Source organism: Apostichopus japonicus, chromosome 2 (assembly GCF_037975245.1).
Source record: "Apostichopus japonicus isolate 1M-3 chromosome 2, ASM3797524v1, whole genome shotgun sequence".
Taxonomy (NCBI): domain Eukaryota; kingdom Metazoa; phylum Echinodermata; class Holothuroidea; order Aspidochirotida; family Stichopodidae; genus Apostichopus; species Apostichopus japonicus.
Genome location: NC_092562.1, coordinates 8,917,766 through 8,937,751, shown reverse-complemented (window position 1 = coordinate 8,937,751; position 19,986 = coordinate 8,917,766). Strand labels below are relative to the sequence as shown.

At 36.8% G+C, this 19,986-nt stretch overlaps 1 protein-coding gene across 3 annotated transcripts; it reads left to right on the top strand.

Annotated features, from left to right (window-relative positions):
- The first annotated feature begins 374 nt into the window (after window positions 1-374).
- Window positions 375-19,600, top strand: LOC139976862 (EF-hand calcium-binding domain-containing protein 7-like). 3 transcript variants are annotated; one of them, XM_071985717.1, is made up of 14 exons: window positions 376-2,493; window positions 4,053-4,226; window positions 5,125-5,190; window positions 6,374-6,519; window positions 7,491-7,577; window positions 7,875-7,998; window positions 9,692-9,928; window positions 12,502-12,608; window positions 14,264-14,418; window positions 15,185-15,357; window positions 16,091-16,200; window positions 16,640-16,852; window positions 18,200-18,307; window positions 19,525-19,600. In XM_071985717.1, the coding sequence occupies exons 2-14, from the start codon at window positions 4,058-4,060 to the stop codon at window positions 19,597-19,599; spliced, it is 1,770 nt and encodes a 589-aa protein (XP_071841818.1). In that variant the 5' UTR covers window positions 376-2,493; window positions 4,053-4,057; the 3' UTR covers window position 19,600. The 3 variants fall into 3 exon arrangements, with proteins under 3 accessions (XP_071841834.1, XP_071841818.1, XP_071841827.1); XM_071985726.1 differs by having other exon boundaries at window positions 376-3,216; XM_071985733.1 differs by lacking the exon at window positions 5,125-5,190 and having other exon boundaries at window positions 375-2,493.
- Window positions 19,601-19,986: the final 386 nt, after the last annotated feature.

The window sequence follows — 19,986 nt, the reverse complement described above, 5'->3', positions numbered from 1 at the left end:
CAATAACGATGCTGGAACCTATTACATCTTAATAGATCATGGGCGAAAACGAGAAAGACAAGAAAGGAGTCGGGGGTCATGCACACATTAATTCAACAAATGTAGGTTCTATTGATATAGGGTTAGGCATAATATCGACAGCATGTGGTTCATATCCTCTGCAAAATTCTGCGCCTTGTTAAAATCATTACCTCAAAAATAGCAATTTCTGGAGATATCTTCAGATCGAATTTAGCATCAAATGTGGCAGCATTTTGCATCTAGCCCATCCTCCGTATGCGAAATTTTCCAAAGGGGAGGGGGCAGTGGCGGCGGAACCGGGGGGGCTTGGGGGCTCAGCCCCCAATGAAAAAGTTGAGGGGGCAAATGCATGATAAGCCCCCCCCCCCCAATATTTACCAAGGCTCCGAAGCGTACATCTGCCCATTTTTCAATGCATACTTGTCGATCTGTCCGATGCACACGTATACTATATAGGTGTAATAATTTTAGTAAATGCTGGGGGACCCTCGGCCCGTCCCCTTCCTATAGACCACATTGTCACACCAACCGCGTCTTCACGCCCCGTGAAAAGTGGAAGCAGTGAGTGTGAGTACCGGTAAGCGCAACACATCTTCGTCTTAGGCCAATGACTTGCTTCATTTCAGCCAGTTCTCCAACATCTCCTTTCTACACTCAAAAACGTCCTTGCGAGTACACTACGAGTAATAGCTACTCCATTACACCATCGAATATACAAATAGCAATGTTTTTACAGACTTTTACGTGCAATCTGAGAAATTGCAGGTTTGAGACCCATATTTTAGGGCTAGGTATTCGCAGCATAAAACACTCGGGAAGTGCCGTTTCCGGCCATCTGGGGGTTTGAAAAACCCAAAATTCTCTTGTACGCTCCGCGCCAACCGATGGTGGCGCTCCGCTTAGATAGTCTCTACACATTAGCCCCCCCCCCACCCAATATTTTCCCGTTCCGCCGCGCCTGGAGGGGGCACCCCTCCCCTTAGACCCCTCCCCCAAGACGGCGATCCGTATCCACCTAAGTGCCCCCCAACAAATGCTGGTGCCCCCTGTGCCCTCCAAGACTGAAAAGTCTGGTGACGCCACTGCTTTGAAGGCCAAGGGAAAACCCGGGGTCGCAATAGAGGGGGCGCTAGAGGGTGCCATTTTGTTTTATCCCACGGAAGTTGTGACATTGATAAATAATCATTTTGTCATTTTGCAGCAAAATGTTGAATTCCTCACTTATTATATTCACGGAATTTGTCAATTTTGTTGCAAATTGTTAACGTATTATCTGAATATTTAATCATTTTGTTGAAAATTGCTACAATATTTGCAGAAAGATTTCAACACTTTGACGGCTGCTTAGCGTTTCCATGGCATGCTCAGCTTTCAGAGGCTTTACCTGCCATTTGATCCCAACTGGAGCTATGAAATATATACATTCCAGAGAGAAATTTCATTCCGGAATGAAATTTCTCTCTGAAATGTATTTCTCCCTGACATGTATTGTTGTGCTTTCAAATCGCTATAAGAGAACCAACTTCTGCAAACGTTGCAGCTGAAGCCTTTCTGGTACCCACTGGGGTTTGAATACGTTCCGGAACACTGCCCTGTCAGATACTGTAGGGAGTCTAAAAAAGCAAGCACAGAGCCGTAGTCTATCTACGGCTCTGAGCCAGTAGATATCAAAATCGTTCTAAATCCCCTCCCCCTTTGAAAATGATGCATGTACGCTACTGGGTACATCTCCATATACTCGCTGGTAAAAAATAATGATAATAATTTGAAAAAGCCTTATCCAGGTAATAACTTATTATGCTCGATTTCTGTTCGAACAAATGTTATGAACAAAATAAATGTTGTGATGCTATATATATGGTAAATTCTTACGTACATCACGATTATATGTGGTACTTTCGTTTAGCTGCTATGTATAATATGGGTATCCGTATATATTGTTGTCGCCTAAAAGAAAACAGAACTAAAGATTAATGTACTTTTTTTTATTGAGTTATCAACTCAACCTTGATATAACGTTGAACCTTAAACACAAAAACGTTTTTAAAACGTTTTTAAAACGTTTCGGCTTTTGTTTTGATAACTTTATTTGTGGTGTAATAAATATGTCACGAAAACGTTTTCAGGATATTATTTCAAAACATTTTTCTTTCAAACATTAATATAACATTAATATCTCATAAAAACGTTATGGCGACGCTTGTATAACAACACATAGAACGTTATAAAAACATATTTCAGAGGCTCTTTTAAAAATGTTATGATAACGTTTTGTGTTTGCATACTTCGATGCATATTTGCTTAATCTCTTTGAGTTCTGACAAATTGCGTCACTTTATATGGCTCCAATAGTATTCCGTATTTTTTCACGCATATTTCTGTAGCCATTGTAAAGAAAATGTATCTAGCTTGCTGCAGCTTGTGTGCCAAAATTGCTAGCAACTGATGGAAGGTTGGATTACACATTCATAGGTATGTGAGACATTTCGTCTTATTTATGCAGGTTCTTAGACCTAACATAGAGTTGATTAAATTGTTCACGGACATAGCATTGGACACAACAAATTGCAGTTGCAATATGTATGTTCTTTTTTTTCACTAGTGGTAGTAGTAGGCCTAGTAGTAGTTACGCGAATTATATCGGAGCTCCCCTCAAAACATCTTAAGTCCTGGGTAGGCTATGGATAAATGACAATGTACTGTAGGCCCTATACCCTACTGTTTGTTCGGCAGTTAATTGTGAAATAATTAATTGATGAAGTGTCAAGTAAGTCGCGATCGGTATTCAAAACAAGTAGGCCTAGGCTATGCTTAAAACTTAAAAGTTGGTATTTCAAGAACCTTCCAGTTTCACAATTTCATACTGTAGGATGGTGACTTCGAAGTTCGGCCACTTAAGACTTAAAACACCCCAAAACTAAATCTTCTGGTCTAAATCACCAGAAAATATACTTCATATGGTGGGAGAAGTGTGTTTTAGTACGATACACGGCCAAACTTTCTTTCCTGCAAACTGTTTTCACGTTGTTTTCCAAGAAAATTCTTCGTGATTGTGGAACTGGTATTTCTTGCTAGAGTATTGCGAAGTTCGGACACGCAACCTACAGTGTGGCGCTGGTAACAATTGGTGGCGCTGTTGCTCTTTCAGTAATTATAACAGACTTCATAGATCTTCGTCATTTTATTGACAAATATGTAAGTAATTTTTTGCACACGGGTCATTTTGGAGAGAAAATAACTGTAGCTTCGTACTTTTTGGTGAAATTTGGCTCTTCCTGTAGGTTTTCATGGTGAAAATCGTGTATTTCTTAGGGTGCCCGAACTACTGACTATATATCAAACACAACACTTGACATGATTTGTGACTTGATTTGTGGGAGGAAAAATACAATGAAACAGACCAGTCCACAACCCAGGGAATAATTTATCCAACATTGTATCGCAAGTTGCATGTAAATGGTCAAATTGCTTTACAAGTAAAGTGTAGCAGCATTTTACACTGGAACCAGTATTATTTTATAAGGGACAAATTTCAGTCTTCAACACTGTAACTAAAGTTGTTAACAAAATCTGAATACTAACTATTCCCTGTCATAGCATGTTAAGATCATCGCCCAATTAAAAATGTTCAAATGTTCAGAGATATATGTAGCAGTGTGTTACACAGGAACCATAGTATTTTTGAGACAAATATCAGTTTTCAAAAATGTAACAAAATTTGAATACTATTAAATTGTTCCCTGGTAACGCCTGTTAACATCAGCGCAGAGATCAATTACGTGTGAAAATAACTCTGCTACAGTATGGGGTGATGGGTTGTCATGACATAAAATTTTCCAGATTCCAGAACTGAATGCCATTTTGAAATAGTTTTGGATAATTGCAATTGCAAAACATATTTTCCACAGGCCTTCATTAACTCTTACTAAGTTAAAAAGATTAATAGAACTTTTATTTATGTTTATTTATAAAAAGTAGACATTATCTCTATAAATTCTTTGTGGAGCTATGATCATTTCACACGTATTCAGAAATCATGAGCCGGAAAGGTGATCATTCATCTGTTAGCAGTCGATCTTCGAGAAGGAAAAGAGAATCTAAGTCAACCACAGACTCATCACTGATGAAGGAAGCTAAAGCTGCCTATGCTCTGGTAGCCAGAGATATCAAACATGACATCACATCAAAGAAACAGCTCGCCTCTGGTAAGCTATTACAGCTAGATTAAAAATTCAAAATGTTATATTCATCTCACAATGCAAGATATATGCAATTCTAGATAGATCAGGCTTTCCCCGGTCCAACAGGGACAGGTTAAGGATGCTGTCCTGCATTGCTTCAGGGATACCATTGCCTTCTTCATCGACTGTGTTGCAAGTGTTTTCTCTTCCCACCATCTCTAATTTGAAAGTCTTCCCTTAGTTTCATTTAAAAACTTATCCTGGGGTTCTGATTTCCTAAAGATCTAAACTTTTACTGAACCATATGGCAAGGAAAATTATGAGTTATGTATATCTTACTTTTCAATATTGAGAATAGAATTTAGGAGGCTCATGACTTAATTCCCTGTACTACTCACAGGTCATTTCAAAATAGTAAATGAACAATGAGCTTGCAGCTTTCTGAGTGTTGTGGCCCACAGATTTGGTACAAGTTTCACTTTGGGACACAAGTTCTGTTTCATGCTAATTCTTGACATCGACCTCTAGAAACTTCTTGTAATTTGAAGTTGGAACCCCCATAACCATTCATCACTACACTATTATTTAAATTCACTTATATCATTCCCCCAAATCTCAATAGGATGTCATGTCATGTAGTAGTTGCAGGCATCACATTTATTTCTATACAGTATAATAAAATAAGTGCCTTTTTTTGTAAAATGAATTTGAAACTCAATATATGTTACTTGAACAATAACATACAAGTCCAAGAAGGACTTTGTCTGATAAACAAAGTAAGTCTTTCATAGTAATTTAACTTGGCTGCACCAGCCATACATTTTTGAAATCAATGGAAACTATTATGATGTAACTTGGCTGCACCAGCCATACATTTTTGAAATCAATGGAAACTATTATGATGTATTTTCCCCCTCACTAGCATTGCATCAAGCTGGCCGAGACCCTTCCCAGCAAGCTTTGTCTCAATACTGGACAGAGACAACAAGTAAGTCAACTTAAAAGCAGGGGGGTCAGTCTCCCCCCCCCCCCCAGTGTTTAAAACTGGGATTAAAAAATTTAAAAGTATAATGTTTCAAAGAAATAAATGCTCCAATAAATTGCTAGAAGATTAATAGACAAAACAAAAGCTATGAATATTTGAATATTGGCTTCTAATTTTCAAAGCAGCATAATGTTGAATGAATATTAAGAAACATGTCCTTAATAAAAAAAATCTGGAATAAAACAACGTGGAATGAATCAATCTGGAATAAAAACAATGCCTTTCACTTTGATACGCAAAATTCATACTCAAAAGGGTGTCAACAAAATGTGCCTGTTTCAACTTACATTACTGTTTAGGAATAAATACCTGATAGTTTTTCATGAAAGTATTGTAATAAAGACAACTAATTTTCCTCCTGGAAATGGTATTGAGGGGTGGGGGCTTGGGGGTGAGGGTGGGACTTGTACGGGAGATTGTACTGTACATGTATCTTAATTAATTTGTGTAACTATGGTTGTGATCAAGTGCGTATATTGGTTATTTTGCTCCTCCACCTTGGAAATGGATCAATGCCCTTGCCTTGTATTACAGTCTTGTAACATCTGGCAGTGTTTGTGGCTAAATGTTGTAACTCAAAACAAACCATGCTTTACTCGGATGTGGCAATACTTTTGTAACAGATGGATGGACTTACAGTATAGACAAAAGTTTATAGCTGTGGGTTTTATTTTGTCATGTTGTGATCGCATATTTTACCACCTGATAGTGTTCTCATCAACTACAAGAATACCTTTTATAGCCTTTCATACAGTAGGTATAGTACATGGATGTACAGCTTGCATGAACTAGGACTTTCTTGAGACAAATTGTCAATGCTACAGTATGCAATACCAAATCCTTCCAAGGATGTAAGTTATTTGCCTGAAAAGTGAAAAATCAAGTTCACTTTTAGGTAATATGCTAAAAAGTAGAAATGTCTCATTTTTCCAATCAGCTTTTTAGTTGTTTTAAGAAATAACATGAAAGTGTCAAAGCAATAACATGTAATGGATAGAATCAAATTCAGTAAGAGTACAGTCACTCATTACTCCGAACAAAGCAATTTAAACACTTCTAATCTTTCACTTTAAAATGTTTAAATTCTTCTCTTTCATTTCCATGCATTGTGATTGGTTTTTTCCAGAAAGTCTCAGCTTTGAGGATTTTTGTAAAATACTCCAGCAGTTAAAGCCAACTTCAGGGGATGACTTGATGAAAGCCTTCAGGAAAATTGATGTCAATGGAGATGGATTCATTACACACAGTGAACTCACCAAAGTTCTTACACAGGTAATGAAGTTTATTTAGAAACTATTAAAAGTAATCTCTTCAGGGTTTAGAAATGTTCCGCAGAGTGATAACCAGGCTTAAGCGTTTTCCGCGAATTCGTGGAATATCCGTGATTTCTTTTCTACCTCGGGACAACAACTATTATCCTAACACACTGTAGCATACGCAAACCGGAGCCTATACCGCAATTTTTGCAAAGTTCCTTGTTTTTTTTTTTACCCCAGGCTCATCCCTGGATAACACAGGTTACCAGATGCCTGTAATAAATCATTGTGTGAATATTCATGATGCAACTGCTCTGAAAAGTATATAAGCAAGAGCATATATGCTTATGCTTGGATACCTTGCAGCCCTATAGTTCCAATGTTGTGAACAGGTATAATTAAAGAGAGATAAACATGCCAGATTTTGTTGTTGTAAAATTCTCAGTTTTCTTCCAAGGAGATACTCTCAAGAAAAATCACATCTTTGCATTGCATTCATTCCTGCAAACTTTTCCCATCAATTTACAAGTTTTTGTGATGAAATTTAAGATATTTAGGCAGGTTGCAAAAAATTCAATATATTAGTACTACTTTTAGCAAGGTCCACCGCTTATATTTTGGTGTGTAAAGCAAAAGATCTTTGCAAGGGTCACTATCTAGTCTGTTTATAAGGGGTTGTCCAGAGGAATATTTAAGTTTGTCTAATGAAAGAAAACATACTCTTACTTTTGTGAGTATCCCAGTGATATTTGCATGCAATTCTTACATCGTGATTTCTTGTATCAGGCAGTTTAAGTCACATATCTGTGCATAATGTTGTCTTTTTTTTGGGGGGGGGGGGGGGGCTTGATTCACACAACGTAACTCTGCATCTTTGCATGTGTGTAGCATATATATATATTAGTTCCCATTATCTCTATCATTTCTTGAGAATTTTGATACTCACCAATTAATAAATGCATTATTCTGATGACATTGTATTTCCAGAAAGGTGAGAGGATGACGGCGGAGGAGGTAACGACGATGATCAAAGAAGCAGATGCAGATGGAGATAACAAGTTGAACTACAAAGAGGTAAAAATTAAAATCAGGTTATCTGGTTACAAGGCTTATGACATAATTTGCAGTATTTTTTAGTGAAACATATATTTTCAATTGTGTCAGCAAAGTATATAGTGGTCTTCATCATGTATTACTGTATTTGATATTCTCAGTGTGCGTGTCTATTTTAACAGTGTAAGTCAGTTGAAGTCTGGAAAATACCACCTTCCCTCTGTTTTTGTTTACATCCCATTTCTCCTACTGGCCTGGGTTAAACTTCTTTTCTGGCTAAGAACCCTACCATTAAAAATGGAAGCCTTTTTCTCTCAGTTCTGTAGCATGCTGATGTCCACAACCGAGAAATGCAAAGAGAAAAGTCTGAGAAGAATGGACAAAAGAGACAGACGTCAAAAGCACGAGAAAAGGAAAGATGGATCTCAAGCAAGCTTGAAAAGTTAGTGTGTTTCTTTATACCTTTTGCATGTATTCAGCTTAGTCCAGGGACCTATCATGAAGCACTTTGATACACATTTCATTATTTTGCCATAGCAACAGAACGAAATGAGCTAAATGTGCTATCAAGTCTCTTAATATGTTTTCCACAAAAATTAAGTCAAACAATGATGCAAATTTGCAAAGCTGTGTCAAAATTCATCACTATCAAGTAGTGCTGTCTGTCGTAATCGATTAATCGGAAGTTCAATTAATCACACTCAAAACCTAAGCTAGCACACTTAATCTGCTATTGAAAAATAACCTAACCTATCAAAAACAACACTAAAGCAGTTTGTCAGCAAATATTGCAAAAGTATACAGGTTCTCACAATGCTACTTTAGCACTGTGCTGTGTCAAAAAGCTGCAAGCACCTGCTCAGGTTAGATTCATGCGTTTACTTGTTCTTCAGTGCAACATTCAGTCCTAGCAATGTTTGATCATTGTGCATAAATGCAAATTCGTAAATTATTAATTTTGTACAATTGCCAAAGTAATTGTCATTTCTTCAAACATGTTAACAATAACTTCATTACTGGCCTGGTTCACATTTTTGGGATGTCTGATCGAGTGGGTCGATATTGCGGTTTAGTTTAAGTTCAATGTGCAAACTATGTGCCTGCTATCATGCTAGGCTATAGCCTAGCCTAGAACATTGAACGTCCTACAGAAAACTCTTGCCTACTAATCATCAAACAGCTGCAAGGTGTTACATCTATTCATTGTTTGCATGTTTGCTTTAATTAGTGCTAGTAGATGTACAGTAGTAGCCTGGTAGATTCATTCGAAAATTTTTGATTTACTATGAAGGATTAAAGAAACATTGTAAATTAAAAGTTGTTCACAGTTTTTGTTTGGTAGATGTTTTAACATGATTTAGACACCACACGTTAAGACACGAAAGAACAAATAAAGGAAGTGCACCATGGAGAAAAATATGTTTTGACTGTATTTCTGCAATGTAAAAATGACAGTGTTGACGTCATAACTGTAACTGAGTAATCGCAGTAATGACGAGAAGAGCTATGCGATTAGTAAACTACAAAAACAAGAGTCGACTATCAGCACTACTACTATCAAGTAATCCCTTTTGTGTTAGCTTTCTTGAATCAAGTTGACTGGTATTTGTTTGTGTACAATAAATGAAGCAATCTCAAATTATTGTGTTTAGACATTTCTTACTGCACTTGTTATGGTTTTATTGAGGCAGTAGTTTTGTATAACTGATGTAAGATCATCCAAGTGAAACCCAGAAACAATCCAATTTTTAACAAAATTGCCTGAGTTTCTTTAAACCTTTATTCAAAATACACTGCAAAAAGATAGATATACAGCAATTAGAGAAGTTTAGAGTTAAAATTGACGGTGTCATGATTGGACCCACCTTGCTGCACTGTTGTATGAAATTATCAGGGCTGCAAACTGTTGCACATGGAAAAAGGCAACATTAATTACCCTGCATCTCATTAACCTTAAGATTTTGCACAGAGAAAAAAGATAAACAATGATGTCATTGTTTGATCGACCACAATTTAACCATTTCTCAGTAGGTTTGGTGAAATAACCAAACAAAAATGCAAAAATCTTCTTAATGTATTTTGTGTGTAAGCTTAAATTTCAAAGCAAGACTTTCGGTATGAAAAATTCCCTGCAGAAGCAGAATCGACTCCTGATTTGCCGAGAGTTAACAAAACGCTGCCAGCGGTCGCACAACTCAAAGCTACGATCTCCCAGCCAGAAAATCTGAAATCGTGGATGCACGTCTCCAGTAAAGGGTGCTTTTATTTCGACGAGTCGGGTAAAATTACTTCCCATCAATATCGTCTCCAGTTGTCTACAAAGACAAAGGTTTGGCTGACGGCCAGGCCATTAAATCTCCAGCAGAGTACAGGTAAGTAGAAAATATATCAGAGTCAAATTTCTGATGCTTCATGGCTACCTTTGTTGTTAAATATTTTGCAAGATTTCCATCAATAATGTTATGGTTTTACGAAGGTGCAAGGCAAACTTAAAAATGTTGTGTAGGTTACTTTAAGATGTTTATGAAATTGACTTTTTTTACTTCTCAATATAGTTAATTAGTATAGTATGAAATAGTCTCAGAAAAATGCTGATTCTTTAATGGCATAAGATACTGCAATGTTATCTAAACTCATCGTCCAGTGGTTTTTCATATCGATCATAGATAATCCGATAAAAAAGAAACAAAAATAAACAGCACTTCAGCAAAGCATACTTATCTGATTTAAAGATTGGAGAAAAATGACATTTGAAATTTACCACAAGACCTCAAAAATTTATCCAGTAGAAACATTAGTGTGATGTCACAGAGTCAATTTGTCCAGACAGCCCAAATTATTGCTAGGACCTTGATCGCTGGGTCCCGTTTCCGAAAAAACCTTCCTAGCCATTTTCAGTGTCACAATGTTTCAGACCTATATCAGTGTCACCAGTGTTAGCTCAGTGGTTAACGTCGGTGCCTTCCAATCATAAGGTCCCCGGTTCGAGTCACTCCCAGATTAATGTATGTCGTCCAGTTACAGAGTAGTTGACAATTAACAATTCATAATCATGGACGTTAAATATGAATGTAAGAGACTGACTTCGGTCAGCATGCGGCGATGATAAGCCAATGAGGCTTCTTCGCGAATTCCTGCTGGCAGAAGGATCTAATATACATACATATACGTAGCATTGTGAGTTACAACAGAGTGTTAGACAGACCAGTCAACCTACTAAAGCATGATTATCAAAATGAAATATCTTTGCTTGAAGCCAGTAAGTAATCAATAGAATTGAGAGGCTCATTCACCTTTACTGATCTGTTCAGATGTCAGCTTCTTCTTAAAGAGTAGGTAGAAACAATACAAGCTTTTATAGCTCAATTGTCTGTTTCTCAATCCTCCAAAAGAAGTTCCAATTTACCTGCAGGAGCCGTGCTTTGCACGGCTCAAAACATGTCTTTCACTCTGACCACGAAAGCTTTGATTTGGAATGACAAACTCTTCGTTGGGTTGCTTTGAAGTTTATTTCAAAACCTATAAGTTTGGCATATAGGAATATGTACAGTGTCATTATGGGTTATGTGGGAAGATTGCATATAAGGCCACAAAGTGAATCTGTGATGTCGCAACCATGTTCACATTGTTTAAAATTTCAGTAGTGTTGTGGAACTAAGTATTTCTCCTGTTATTGACTGTATTACATCAATCTTTAATATCACTCTGAAAATATGAGTTTCAAAATAATTGGAAATTAAAAAGATTTCACATCTGGGGGCACTATGGGATTGAACACTGATCAAAAGAGTCACTCTCTCGTATTCTTTAAGATCGGCTTTAAGCTCTGAAATCCTGCAAGGGAAAACAATTTTGTAATTGTTGAAGGAAATTTGTTTACTTGTGATCATATGTGTCATATTAGTAATTTTGATGTCTTCAGTTAGAACTAGTTCTTAGTTTGACATTGCCTACTTTTGTGTAATCGGGCCATTTAGATTAACAAATTTTGATGAGGGATTGACCACAGATACCTCTTCTTTTAGTTTAAAGATGATTTTTATGGCATTTTAGACCTGATATATATGTCACACCGTTTCGGTTTCGCCTTTAAAATATGCTTAAATTCTGGGATTCCCCTTTTAAGGCTACTATGTTGGTGATGATATCTACTCCTCAATGGTATATTAAAGGCATTGAAGACTCGCCCCAAACAGTGTGCGGCCATCTTTAAAATGTTAACTCTCTGTTGCTTGCAAGTGAAGTTTACTTCTTGTCGCTACAAAATGCAGACAGTAATGAAACATGATACCTTGTTATCTTTAGCTGGACCTGAGATGTCCATCGCTACATATCATTTGTACACTGTGCTGTGGGTATTGACCGCAGCTGTATGTACTCACTGTACACTAGTGTCTAATTACTGACGGTAGCAAGCTGTTCTTACACCTCATTCGAAACTAGGTCAGATTACCGGCATTAGGCGTTTCTTTTTGCGCGAGTCTTCACACCCTTTAATCCATTGGGTTCATGAATTCTAATAACTAAAACATGATCAGTTAAATTTTTATAAACAACAGACCATCCTTGGATGACATTCAATACCAATTTGTCCTTGACAAACATTGAATAAATCGTAAACATGTCATTTGAGACCATAAAAGTCTTTATGCTTTCCCATTATGTTTTGTGTTACATCTGAGAAACTGATGTTAAACCTCTCTGTGCTAGTCTTTATTGTCCAGCCAATGTAACTGATGAACCTTTGGTTGTTTTAAGGGTCATTTCTGAAAAATAAAAAGTGGAATAGAAAATATAGCCAAGACTGATAGCAGTATTTGTTATTGTCCAGAATATGACACAATAAAATTAATTTTGTGTGTGACAAGGCATCCTATTATTATAATTTCTAATTATTTATAATTTTATAATTATAAATTATTATAATGTCCATATTTCTTTGCAGCCACAAGCAATAAATGTGCGGTTGATACCACCCTGTACGTACTGAAACAAACTGACGACACACTGAAGGGTGAACTGGTTGCTCACACTAGGTCCAAACTCCAACAGGTATATATCTAAACTTTATTTATTGGTTCTCTTTTTACCCACAGGCATGAGCTTTTTCCGCGAATAGGCGGAATATCTGTGATTTCTTTTCTACCTCGGGGACAAAAACTATTATCCTAACACAGCATATGTAGACTGGAGCCTATACCGCAATTTTTGCAAAGTTCCATGATTTTTGTTTATCTCCAGGCTCATGCCTGTACCCCCATTAATGGTACTATACTTGGCAAGGTCCAGAAAAGTCATATATAATTATTTTAAAAAACACTTGTGAATTAGATTTAATCAATATACTAAATCATTAGTTAAGAACTGCAATTTTCATAGCATGCTTTATTGTGAAAATACAAATATTGAAAGTTTTGTTGAAGATTTGAGTCGTTTATTCTAGCAAAGGCAAGAGAAATCTGGGCAGTCGAGGTGAACATTTTTTTTTGCTTTTGCTCATTATGTAACTGTACCAACCAGTTAATCCAGAAAGGAAAGCAATATTATTAAAAGATAATTGTATTTGGCTGAAGCTTGAAAATCAAAGTACAAGCACAGCTACTAGGTGAATACTCAAATTGTACCACATTTTAAAGGATAATTCAACAACAATATTATTGGAGGAAAGTAAAGCTTTCCAAAATGAGTCGCTAACTATGATATCACAGACACCTACTACTATCCCTGCTACTGGATCGAGTGAAGAATTTATCCGGCCAAAATACTATGTAAGTCTTCTTTAAACAGTTAGTTATAGAATGAGCTACAAGATAATGAGATGATGTAGAGGGTGACCTATGAATGTGAATTATTATTTTGTTCTATGTGTGAGTTGTCACAGTTTCATTCACCTGAACGTCCCTTTAAATCTGGGGTGGGCAGCCTACGGCCCGCGAGCCACATGCGGCCCACCAGTGATTTTTTTGCGGCCTGTGAGATATCTCAAGAAAAAAAATCAAACTATTTTACATCATCACAAAAACCGAGCCAGCTGCTTAGAATTTATCAGCACTAATGATGCTGTCAGGTAGGCCTATTATCCAATTAACTATCATCTGTACTGTATTGACATTATAGTTTTGTGAATACAGATTAAGTACACACACCTATTGCTTGAATGTCCTGAATGAAAGGTTTGAAATTAACAGCAGGTCGTTGGTTAGGTGCGGCCCAGTCAATTTTTCACTCTTTATATCTGGCCCATTCATTCAAAAAAGTTGCCCACCCCTGCTTTAAATGATCTCTGATGTTATTACACGTGTACTGGCAGCAAAATGGTTTTTTTTTTCGTTTCAGTTTTGCACTTTGTTTTGACCTTGGATTTGAAAGGGTTCCTTTTTTTGCATTAGGGAATAATCCTAAACCTCAATCACTGTAGTGTCTTCATATGTTAATGCATTCCAATGTTTGAAGAAGGAAAGTGAATGTACATTTTAACAGCAAACAAAACAAATGTTGTCAGTGTACATCTGTGACATCACACCTCTTTGCTTCAAGTCCACTTTTAGTACCAAACAGGTCAACTTCGCAATGTTCTTCTACCAAATAGGATACATGGAAACTGAATCCAAGTTTCACTAGAATGCTAAAAATATGATCCTCTTACATCAACCGAGAGATAATTTTTCTATGGACGATCCTTTTTAATATGTACTGTTGATCCTCAGAAATGGTGCGTAAGTTGCGAATTGGATGCCGGAACCTACAGGCTAATACCAATGACTTCAGGATGTCGTCTAAAGCAGAGAAAGGATAAACCATTCAGCAGACATCCCTTGGTGGAAAAGATTGGAGATGAATACAAACTTACTAAAGATTTCAGGTACAGTAGTATTAAGAAATCACCTATAACCACCATCATATATGTGTACTTGGAAATCTAGTATAAATACTGATACAAGAGTTAGTACTTGCACTCACACTAACAGGCTTCATCTGGTAGTGGTACTCATGTACTCATACCAAGGAAAGTCTTCTTGTCCTCTTACTCTTGCTGTTGTAGTCAGAAAACAGTCTGTCGATTGGTATGTGGATGATCCAGGGAATTTAAATAAACAAAGGTATGTGGATGATCCTCAGAATTTAAACAAACAAAGGTATGTTTCTGATCCACAGAATTTAAACGAACAAAGCTATGTGTCTGATCCACAGAATTTAAATTAACAAAGGTAAGTGGATGACCCACAGAAGTTAAATAACAAAGGTATCTGGCTGTTCTACAGAATTTAAATAAACTCAGTCGTGAGGATGATCCACAGTATTAAAATAAACAAAGGTATTTGGCTGATCCACATTATTTTTTTTCTTTGCATAAGGGTACATCCCGGCAGGGTCCGTTTGCCAGATCTGGGGCAACCTCCCATTACTTTTCCTAAGTAGCTCCTTTCTCTCTAAAGCTTCCAAATTTTTGTACTGCTGTCTTCAACCTCATTTGTTACTTTAAATTGCTTGATTGTCTGTTTTTCATCATCTAAAACAAAAAAAAAGTGGTTCCAGTTTACCCGCAGGAGCCATGCCTTGCACGGCTCGAACAGGTCTTTCACTCTGACCATGATCCACATTTAAGTCTGTTCTTTCTGCTTTTCCAGGAATGCTTTAGTAGACATATTTGACATGGTTGATCTAGACAGTAACGGTACCCTCAGCAGAGATGAGTTTAACATGTTCCAGGTCAGAACCAGCGGTGAAGGTATCGATGACGATGCCTGGGAGGTGGTCGAAGAAAACTTTGAGCTGAAGAAAGGCGAGCTTACCAGAAAGGGTGAGTTGAGGTGCAACGTTGCATTCTGTACTCCCCAAAGATAATGTAGGAACCAAGATAAAACATTGACATTAAAGGCATTGAAGACTCACCCCAAACTGCGTGCGTCAGATCAGATAACTGGTGTTTATTCTCCCTCTGTTTCTCTTTCTCTACATTCATGATTCATTTTTCCAATCTTATAACATATCTGTCCTATCTGTCAATTAAACTTGTCATCTCTGGGGTTCGGGGGGGGGGGACTTTTTATTTTCGTGCCTGCATTTGAAGAAGGTTCTCTCAGAATGGATTTGTTCAGACCTACCTTTTTTACCATATTTAGTTTGTCTCAGCTTTTTCATTTGTGCTTCTGCTCATAAAGTAGCTGAAATCTTGTTATGTCCACTAACCACCAGATTTATATGAGTCAACTTGTACAGTGTTTCATTAAAAAAAATCCTACAAAAGAATTTACTCTTATTCCTAATGGGTACTGTTTAATAGCTGTAAGCTGTTAATAACTTTTGCCCATGAATGGAGATAAATGACTTCCAACTCTGATTGCTACATTCAATTCCAGCTATATTAGACCCATGATGATCCATTGTTAATTACAAAACAAAACGTTTCATATTCCATCGACCCACATCAAAATTTGCCGAATCGATAGCTTAGCCCTGTAAATCACATTGCTCCAAGGAGTTTTTTTTGCCCAAATTTTGATAGTTTTTAATTTGTTTTCTTTTATGATCAGGATTTTTAGACCTAAATGAAATGGAAGCCAATGATGTGGAAGGCGACACAGACGATCTTTGGGTCACACTTCGTTGTATGGGATTTTCAGAAGATCTCTCATTAGACGAGGTGGGTATATTTAAATTTGTCATAGGTAATGAAGGTACTAGGTTTGGATTAAAGCTATCGCTACTCTCCTTACATTGCCTGTGGTGTTTTTTGAAAATCGTCAAACTCGTTACAAATGGCATTTTGTCTGTGAGCAATAAGTATCTTCAGACACAATTCAATTTAAATTTGATGCAAATCAAATGGATAAATAGTCCGATATGATTTTAAACTATGCTTCAGATCATGCAAGGCATTCTAGTGGGTACTGGGCAGCCGTTTGTCAAACAATGTTTACTTTTGGTTTCAAGAAGAAGTTGGAATGTCAAAGTTACTATTTCCTTATTACTACTATTACTTTAAAGCGTTCTACCTGATTTAAAAACTATTTATGATAAAGATATAATGATACTCAACTCTCCAAGAACTCGAAGTTTTCATTCCTTTTTCATTTTTTCAGTCGTGTCCTTTTATCGTCGATGTCTTCACTGAAACTGGCACGGCCAGGATGCGTTCGCTACCATTACAGTCTGGGGGTGTTGCTCTGGAAAATGCTATTTGTTCTTCTGTCCTCGATGCTGAAGAACTGCAAATCCTGAAGAAGTCTGTCGATAACCTGGAGCTCGTTACTTACCTTGGAGAATTCAGGACAACTACAGTAATCCACAACAAGGTACTAGACGCTGTCAAATAATAATAATAATAATAAAAATAATAATAATAAATAAGCCAAAAGGCGCTTTGCAAAAAAAATAAAGACAGAGAAATCAAAGAAATAAAAAGTCTAGAAAACACATAAACGAAAATTAAACAGTATGTAACATATGAACACAAAAATCTAAAAACCTGAGAAGACTATAAAACAGACCAAAACCTATAAAAAAACAAAACAAAGGATAAGCACATAAAATTGTTTGTACAAAATTAAAAGTCAAGATAAAAACACTAAGTATATAAAAGTGACAAAATCACGTTGAGAAACTAAAAAAATGTGTTTTTAAAATTTTCTTAAATATGGCGAGAGATTTGGCAGTCTTTATGTTGTGTGTTAGGTCGTTCCAAAGCTTCGGTGCAGCGACCGAGAATGTTGGATGTTCCATCCGTAGCAAATATCCATTAATAATGTCATAATGCTGTTAGACAGACAATCAGCATTTAACAGTAGCTGGTCGCATGTCATTGCTGCAATGACATTTGAATGCAGACAGTAATAGTGAGTCTGTACTTGTAAAGGTATTCTAAGAGTGACTATACATTGTACTCCCCTTCATTGAATTGTACCTATCGTCTGGGAAATGTAGCATAGATACTACTGAAAGAATCATATTTATACCAAGGCTAATTCTACTTTTATATCAGGGCTTATGCCACTTGTTCTAGTTCTCATGCTCATATCAATGCTAATTCTTATTGTTCCGTTACTCATGCTGTTGTACTCGTACTACAACTCTGTTTGATAAGTATTGTAGTTCAGGAAACAGATTCTTTAAATAGTTAGTCAGGCATTTAGGAAAGCTAGCATTGCCTCTAGTGCAAGATTAAGTACTTATTCTGATGCTTGTAACCTGCTAGTGAAATGCTAGGTATCAACTTGGCATGTCTTAAATAGTGCAATGTGCTGCTACAGTAAAACTTGGACTAGCTGGACACAAAATAATACTGAACATGTATGGTAATGGCAGTCCAGTACTACAAAGCTATGACTGTAGCCAGATTAACTATACTGTATCTCAAAATTATAAGACATGTATGTATGGACAATAAAGTGGCCATTGTTACCAAAGTATAAGAAAGATCATTATTTGGGACTTCTCCAATTTTCAGACTTTGGGTCCTGACATATCCAGATAATATAATATCTAGTGTGTTTTCTCTTTCATTTAACTTTAATGCCGACACTTGGTGCAGACTGCTGTTTCCTCTCCATCAAATCTTTTTTAATTTGCCTTTTTGTTTCACTTCAAAAGGGTTGTTACATCATGTGATTAACCATCTCTTTTTCTTGTTTTTATGTTCAAAGGGTAACTCCAAGACACAAGTGAAAATGAACTGCAGGGAAAGTGAAAACTGTGCTTGTAGCCGTCCTGTAATGGAGTATACAATGGCCGTCCCGGGAGGGCAGAGTCTGGTAGGTTAATTGTTAAATATTCAGCGTTGTATTCTATCACAGAAACCAATGTATCAGCTCCTTTCATAAAATATTGACAAGTAGCCTAACTGGCCCGGGCCTCAGGAGGCACAGTGACAACTACTGATAAAGAAATTACCACCCATCTGCCGAAGTGGGCCACCAGCCATATGTTGGCAAAGTGGATTGCATCCATATTAAAGGCATCAAAGACTCACCCCAAACCGTATGCCGCGCTCTGAAAAAGTTAACTTTCCGTTGCTTGCAAATGATGATTTCTTCTTGTCGCTACAAAATGCAGACAGTAATGAAGCGTGATACCTTGTTATCTTTAGCTGGACCTGAGATGTCCATGGCTGTATCGTTTGTACACTGTGTTGTGGGTGTAGATCGTAGCTGTATGTACTGACTGTACACTAGTGTCTAATTACCGACGGTAGCAAGCTGTGTGTATTTTCTGGGATCGATTGTGATGTCTAACACTTTTGTTACACCTCATTTGAAACTAGGTCAGATTACCGGCATGAGACGTTTCTTTGTGCGCGTCTCTTCACACCCTTTAAGCCTGTAGTCAGTAAACTAATCTGGACGCCATGTTCTCTTTATATCCCATTGCTTGATATTGATCTAGAGACCTTATGTCTTAAATACTGTTCAGTACAATTCTTACAGTTCTCTCTCTACACTCACCAGTTTAGGCAATCCCATGTTTTGCTGAGGCATCTTCGCCACACAAAGATTGAATGTATATCCTTTAAATGTGAGTGTTTTCGGGGCATTTTGGCAAATTTAGACAGGCGGGAGAGGGTATTGGTTTGACCAAGTTGATAAAATAAACCATAACTGGAAATCTTAGTGAATGACTTGTGGAAGATGTTTTATATTTTATAGATCATTGACAACAACTGTTATGGTGCAGACTGTATTGCAATACCATGTTCTCATTGCAATATAATGGAACATTAAGTGCTTTTGAATTGAAGTTTTACAGAATTTAGTATGGTAATTTTGTTATGTCTGTTTTTAAGCAAGTAAATATTGTAAAGTTTTGCTCATAAAAAATATCAAATTGTTTATCTCAATCAGCACGCTGTGTACAGGATGATAGAGATATTGTCATTTCTTCAAAGGCATGAGTTTTGTCTCAATAACATGAAATATAAGTGGACCATCAGACAAAGTGTAACATGAAAAAGTTTCTTGTTTTTGTTTTTAAGGTTGCCCATCATATGATGCCAAGAGATGAAAATAAAAGCTGGATGCCAGTCTTTGAAGAAGCAATCATTTCATGACCTACCTACATCCTGACCCCTGGATATCTTTCATCATTTAGAAATATACCACATGGAAGTTTGAATGAAAACAACTGTTGTGGTATTTTCCAATTTTCCAGGCAATTATTAACCAAAATTTACCAAGTATGAACTAAGAAAAGTATTCATTTTTGTTGGTGTTATAATTGGTCAAACTGATGCTTTTTCTTTTATTGCTTTCACCCAAGCAACATTAGTAAGTAAATAGTTAAAGGATTCCATACAATTGTGAAAAGTTTGATCACAGACATACTTTTTTTCTACTTTTGTAGTAATTTTAGTTGCAAAAGAAAACACCCAATTTTTGCCTGCTGATTTGAAAATAAAACTTGTCTGGTTAAGGCAGTGATTTTGTGGCCAAAGTTG

Bases quoted from the DNA above. Each gene is read 5' to 3' on its own strand.
- LOC139976862 (XM_071985717.1), top strand. From the start codon at position 4,058: ATGAGCCGGAAAGGTGATCATTCATCTGTTAGCAGTCGATCTTCGAGA. The intron at 7,999-9,691 runs GTTAGTGTGTTT...AATTCCCTGCAG, and splicing joins ATCTCAAGCAAGCTTGAAAA to AAGCAGAATCGACTCCTGAT. The intron at 15,358-16,090 runs GTGAGTTGAGGT...TTTTATGATCAG, and splicing joins AGGCGAGCTTACCAGAAAGG to GATTTTTAGACCTAAATGAA.